Here is a 7145-nt window from a genome sequence, read left to right on the forward strand (position 1 = left end):
CCACCGTTATTCCCATGTTTCTACATTTTTTTACCCATTTCACTAAGGATCTGTCTAAATAGATTTTAAATAAGGTGGGTGACAGACAGCAGCCTTGTCGTAGTCCTTTTGTTGTTTGAAAAGGATAGGTGATTTCTTGTCCCATTTTAATTCTCGCAAAGTTTTGTTCGTAATATTTTTGAGTGGCGTTAATAAGAATTGGGTTTATTTTCAAGTTACCCATTTCTATCCATAGTTGGGAGATCGGTACACTGTCATATGCTTTTTCCAAATCTATTAAAGCTATATGAGTTTCTCTATTTCTCTGCACTCGTTTTTCCATTGCAATGTTTAATGTGAAGATATTATCCATAGTGGAGCGTCCGGCCCTAAATCCCGCTTGTTCTTCGGGTTGTTTGTCTTTGATATCATTTTCTATCAGGTTTCGTAGTACTTTTGAGTATAGTCGGCCTATAGTAGCAATCACTGCGATCCCTCTATAGTTTTTAGGATCCATCTTTGTGCCTTTCTTGTGTATTGGAGAGATATACGATTGTCTCCATTCTTCTGGAACTTCTTCTCCGTTTAAGCATCTTTCGAATAATTTTCGGATCATCTCAAACAGTTTTGATGATCCATATCTAATCAACTCTGGATGTATTCCGCCTGGGCCTGGAGATTTTTTTAATTTTATTCCCTTAACTGCTTCATTCACTTGTTCTATTGATATTTCGATTCTTCCTTCTACTTCCACTTGTTCATTTGTCTGTTTAAACCTTTCTCTTCTCTCTGTTAATAAGTTCTCAAAATGCTCTACCCATGTGTTCTCTGGTATTCTATTTATTATGACTTGGTTTTTTGTCGTTGTTCTCATCGTTTTTATAGTTCTCCAGGCTTCAGAGCTCTTTGTCCCTCCTATATGGTTGTCTAGGTAATGGCATTTTTGTTCCCATGTACTATTTTTTTTTTAACCACTTCTCGTTTGACTTCTTTATTCAAGTTTTTATATTGTTGTTTTGTACGTTCGTCTTATAACCTTATATAACCTTATATTTGCGTCCAAGTAATTTTTAAGTTATATAAAAATTAAAAACTGCAGTTAAGTAGTATATGTCATAGAGAACTACACTACGAATTAGCTAAAAATATCAAAAATTATTATGTTGGCTCTGGTGGTAAAAATTATTAATGATAATTGTAATTTAACCCGGGAATGGTCACGCTATGACTAACTTCGTATTCAGTCACGTGTTTAGTTTTATATAACAAAACTCATCCATCTATCCTATGCTCTCCAGCCCAGTCCGAGCTCCACCCTCCCTCAGCAAACCTCTTCATTTACTACGGTCTATAGCTATTCTCCTCTACAATTCACATTATCCTCCAATCACTTTCTCGGTCTTCTAATAGATCTCTTTCTATATTCTTGCATTTAAAGGATTTTTTGAAAGCTTGTTATCTTCCATCCTGAATGGAAGTACCATGGCCTGTACATTAAAAACTCTGTAGGCGAACATACTGGATAAAGGTGGTTCTTCATAATATATATTTTATAATAATTGTATCTGATTCGCCGTCTGTTGCTCTCATTTATAGAGCCTAGTATTTATCTCAGTATGTTTCTTTCAAAAATGTCCATGTGGTTTATAGATTTTTGAGTCAATAATTAAGTGTCACATTCATAGCTCACCATCTGTTTTCATAGCAACATTTATCTGTTATGGTTTATTTTTGTGTTTATTGACAGACCTATTTGTTTTATCACAGTTTCTTATACGTATTCTTTTGTTGTTTTTTACAACAAAGATGTTTTTACAACTACGTATTCTAGTGCTAAATTAAGCAGTTTTGGTGCCAGCCCATCACCCTGTTTTATTACTTGTGTAATTTGAAATGGGTCTGTGATCTCATGTTTTATCTGTATTTGAGCTACTGTGTCCGTCATCATCATTCGGATGAGCCTAACTAGTTTGGGCGGTATTTTTACTTCACCTAATATTTTGTATAAATCTGCCATGTTTATTTAGTGATAAGCTTGTTTAAAGTTGACAAATATTATAAACATGCATATTATATACAATATATGTTGGTCGATGATTGATCTTCCTTGCCTACATTCTGCCTGATATTCTCCGATGACTTTCTCTATAAGGGGTTGTATTCTCTGGTTAAGTATACAGGTAAATATTTTATATCCACAACAAAATCCATACAAACAAGCAATTGGTCAAGGAAAATCTGGACTTCGTAAGTCCTACGTGTAATTTTTTATTTAATTTAGAGTTACTTTGATTCATTTTTCGTAATTTTTGGTAAAACTTTTAAATGTAAGTATATATTTGCTGCTAAGGCATAATACATTCTATTATACATCAATAATTAAGATATGGCTTGTACTATTCCGGTGACTTTTAAATAATACTTCCAGTTGCAACTCTAGGACCGAAAGTCCGAAGTCAAATTTCTCATCTTAAATACCATCTTTAGGTTACAAGCTCTCATTCTACACCTAATTTGTCATTCTTCTATCTGTTATAGCAACCGAGGAGTTGTGTTTACAGGCATACAGACGGGCAGACAGGCATGGATAATTTAAGGTTTTCACCATTTTTTTAAATAATGTACAATGAGTGAAAATAATAAAATGCCCTAGTTAAAGCTCTATATGAAAAACGTATATTAAAATTTTCCATGATTTTTCCAGCCCAATCCAATTAACTCTAACACTAAGGAAACGAGATGCATCTTGTGGCGGAAGCTACAATAAGTTAAATGAAATTTTGGTCACAGCAAGCGCAGGATAAAGACTGTATCTGCATCAGATTCAGCCTGGTCGACACTAAAACCGACTTTTGATAGAGCAGTTTTGAAAAGATCTATTAAGTTTGTTTTGTTCTTTTTATTACTAAGAAATTTATCTTGTAATAATATTGATAAGGTGCTCTTATTAAGGTGAGATAAGTTTTGTGGTGACGTGGGATAATGTTAAGAAAATAATAAATTGATTCAAAATAAAATGAATAAAAAAGTTATATTATAGAAAACTACTTCTAATGGTTCGTTTTGATCGTATTTTTACGAGTAATCAACAACCCGGTCAATTTCGGAGCGCTGTAAAACCCAGAAAAATTATTTAAATAATACAAATTTGTAGTGGAAATGATTAGCTCTTAAATATTTATAATATTTCTTTACTGCACTTTATCGGAAAATGACTAGAAAAAAGGCCGAAAAGAAAATTTGTTGTTATTTTTGTCAATACCTTGTTTATTTTCCATTTTACAATAAAAATCATCAGAATAAATTTGTAGGCAATGTAATTTGCTACAAATAATCTTAAATATAATTTTCTGTAGTGTTGCTAGTTTACGAGATACAGTGCGAAACCTTTTGCACCTCTTATTCCAAGATGGCGAGTATTCAAGAACCTTTCCAACTTTGGAGCACTGTAAAATCCAGAGTTAAGTAAAAAATTAATGTATGAAAAACCCTCTATGGTGCTGCTCTGATGTAATTTTATTATAAAATTACCAGAAAAAGGGTTAAAATGCTCAAAAGAAAATGTGTTACAAAATGATTAGTTATTTTTGTTTATAATTTCTTTATTTTTTCTTTCTTTTTTCTTTCTTCTTTCTTCTTTCTTCTTTCTTCTTTCTTCTTTCTTCTTTCTTCTTTCTTCTTCTTTCTTCTTTCTTCTTTCTTCTTTCTTCTTTCTTCTTTCTTCTTTCTTCTTTCTTCTTCTTCTTTCTTCTTTCTTCTTTCTTCTTTCTTCTTTCTTCTTTCTTCTTTCTTCTTTCTTTTTCTTTTTTTCTTTTTTTCTTCTTTCTTTTTTCTTTTTTCTTTTTTCTTCTTTCTTCTTTCTTCTTTCTTCTTTCTTCTTTCTTCTTTCTTCTTTCTTCTTTCTTCTTTCTTTTTTCTTCTTTCTTCTTTCTTCTTTCTCTTTCTTCTTTCTTCTTTCTTCTTTCTTCTTTCTTCTTTCTTCTTTCTTCTTTCTTCTCTTTCTTCTTTCTTCTTTCTTCTTTCTTCTTTCTTCTTTCTTCTTTCTTCTTTCTTCTTTCTTCTTTCTTCTTTCTCTTCTTCTCTTCTTTCTTCTTTCTTCTTTTTCTTTCTTCTATGAAATGCACCCTAAGGCATGAAAAATGTAACATTTCAATGGATTAAATTGAAATAACTAAGTTATTTAAAAAAAAAACACAAAAAAAAACAAAATAAGTTAACTCTGGATATCTGGATTTACCTATTGGTATTATACGGTTCGAAAAAGCGGAATACTTTGCTAGGGGAGGGGCAAAGAAAATTTCATACTCCAGAACCTTTCGTTGGCATAGTAAGAAGCACAGCTAAAAGAACAATTATACAACTAGGTAGAACGGGTTAAACGTAACCGCTGGTACCAATAAACAAATCTTAAACTTTCAAATACTTCTATACATGAATATTCAAAGAAGAGATTCAAGATCTATTAAATATAAATAGGAATGACTTGCGAATTCTCGTAGGTCTCCTAACAGGACCCGTTGCCTCAAGGAGCATATGGACAAAATCTGGACTGTTAGAAAGGAAAATTGCAGATTCTGTTAAGCTGCTGAAGAGACGTAGGAATATGTTCTGTGACCCTTTAGTTATATGACCATTATCAACTTGAGGGCTACGACTTCGTATAACTGTCACCTAAGGCCATAATATACTTTGTTAAAACAGCAGGGCTAAAGGGACCACTATAGCATGTGGATGAGCTACAGTAGACCTCTTATGTCAAGTGAAAGGATATTAAACCTAACCCAACCAAACCAAGAGAATGGACAATAAAATTTAAACGGAGTGTAAACATTTTAGTATTTTCTCAATTTCCTTCTTATATTAAAATCCTAAAGCGAACTATAAGTTTAGACTATCAAATAAACCTTTCGACTCATACTTATTTTTCACACTCTAGATTACAATCATCCTAAAGCTATTTTTTATTTTATTTTTAGATATATCCAGATGAAAGCCATAACTTAGGAGGTGTCAAACGACACCTTTATGAAAGCATGGGCAACTTCTTGGAAGACTGTTTTCGAAAGCAAGTACCTCCTGAGTTCAAAGCGGGTTTAAGGAACTATGTTGACTAGTATACGGAGGAAGATTCGCAAGAATCTTCAGCCAGATAGAAATGCAGCAAACCGAATTTAAAGTACAATAATTTATTTACTTTCCCTTTGTAAAATTTATTGTACACGAATGTAATCTTTTTACAGCACATCAAGTAAGAATGGTGTACGGCATACTTTCCCACTAATGTTCTTTTAAATATATCAGATTGATTACTGAAAGAACATAAAAATGATGACTGCTGTTAAAATAGAAGTAAAAGTAAAAGCATACTACTACAAAAATTATATAAGGGTGCATGACTTATGAGAACTTCGACTATTAAAATTATGCTAAATAATGCAGTGACGATTGGAAGTATGTGACAACTACGGCTTAGTAGATACTTACAACTTTTAGAAACGTCTTCAGATTTGACATGTGTCGTTTTTTAAATACTAGACTTAAGAGTTCCTCTAAACTTTTTTATTCCTTGATCTTTTATGGATAAAGTAGTGTTAACGTGCCATGTCAAAACTGCCTTGATGTTAAAAACGTATTCGCTTCAGTCATATACCTACTAGAATGGATTTTTTATCAGGTAGGTCATGACCAAAATTTAGGATACTGAAACAGTTCTAATAAAATCAAATAGCGAGAATTTACTTTATATTATGAAAAAAATTCTATTGAGAAAGCAGTAGATATTCTGTAAATAAAATTCATAATAATTGTATTTGATACATTGACTACACCCTGTTGTTAAAAGAATCCTGAAAATAGATAAAGACTCATTAAGAAACAAAAATAATATTTATAAAATATGGCATTAATAAAAGTACCAAATAAACCTCAACTGGTAATAGACTTGGGTGACAAAAGTCATAGCACCACCGTCAAAATAAAAGCAGCGTATGTGCAAAAACACTGCTGCATAGATTCTTTACCGTATAATTTTTTTCTGGTACTTACATGAAATTGTACAAAGAATTAAAAATCTGTATAATTAATAATATGTTTAGGTATTGAACTACAGTAGAACTCATAAGAAGGAAATTTTAAAAAACGTCACGGTCCAAGTCTAAAAGACAAATTTTTAAATATATTTTGGTTCGAAAGCATCAGCTTCACAATTCTTGCTATTGGTTCGTTCAATCAAACTTGGCAAAAATTGGGCCAAGTAAAGGCAATGTCATTACTTGGCTCAAAACGACATCTATAATGACAGCTGTCATTATATACGTCGTTTTAAGTTTTTAAGTTATTAACTCTCATATAATTTTTGCATAATTATATATTCAAACCGCAAGTTTGGATAAAATCTACTAAAAGTTAATAACCTAGAATTCTTTCATAAAAGGCTGTTACTTTTTATTCTCCGACCTCAAATAAAATGTATTTCAAAAGTGTGCTATCAAAATACTGTTAACAATCTACCCCTTACTGTGCTTTGAGGCATCCTAATCTGGATGTTAGTGATGAAAGTGCCAAATTTTAAATACGATTGATGTCATTATAATATATACGAGATGTAACTAAATGTTCTTCGGCGAGCGTTTCGAATCGATAGAAATATATTACGGTATACCGACTCAGGAAATAAATACCCCTGTTACGCAATCGAATATAAAAGCATCTATAATGGTTGCCGATATAAAACTGAGTAAATATAATCAGTTAAAGCTGTAAAACTAAATTTGCTTTACACTGAAAGTTAAAAAAATGTGCTTTTTCATACATTATTATTTACACATAATTTAACATTATTTTTGAAATACATAGAATTCGTTTTGGTTAAATAAATTACCCTTAATTGATAAGTTTTAAAAAATTTACAGGGTTGGCTACTTAAAAGAGTCCTCCCTGAATTTGGTAATTTTAATTGAATTTTGTGAAAATGCCAAAACTTGTTGATTTTTATTCCATTTTTTGTCGATATAGATATCTGTCATGTATCAACCTCCTCTTTAACCATACATACCTATGACACTACCTCGCTATGTCGTACCTTTAATTTTCAAGACAGTATATATCAAGTGTTGCATCTCATTAGACACTTATCGCTGGATAATTCAAATATCCATGATTTTTTT

The 7145-nt window shown here is 31.6% G+C and overlaps 1 protein-coding gene across 2 annotated transcripts in view; it reads left to right on the forward strand.

Annotated features, from left to right (window-relative positions):
• The window catches only part of Dpp10 (Dipeptidyl peptidase 10), a 429429-nt gene extending 422710 nt beyond the window's left edge, over window positions 1–6719 (forward strand). For both annotated transcript variants that reach the window (XM_072523345.1, XM_072523344.1), the window contains exon 13: window positions 4956–6719. In XM_072523345.1, coding sequence (XP_072379446.1) covers window positions 4956–5093 — 138 coding nt within the window. In that variant the 3' untranslated portion in view covers window positions 5094–6719. The remainder of the gene's footprint in view (window positions 1–4955) is intronic.
• The last annotated feature ends 426 nt before the right edge of the window (window positions 6720–7145 follow it).

This window comes from Diabrotica undecimpunctata, chromosome 2 (genome assembly GCF_040954645.1).
Source record: "Diabrotica undecimpunctata isolate CICGRU chromosome 2, icDiaUnde3, whole genome shotgun sequence".
NCBI classification, from domain to species: Eukaryota; Metazoa; Arthropoda; class Insecta; order Coleoptera; family Chrysomelidae; genus Diabrotica; species Diabrotica undecimpunctata.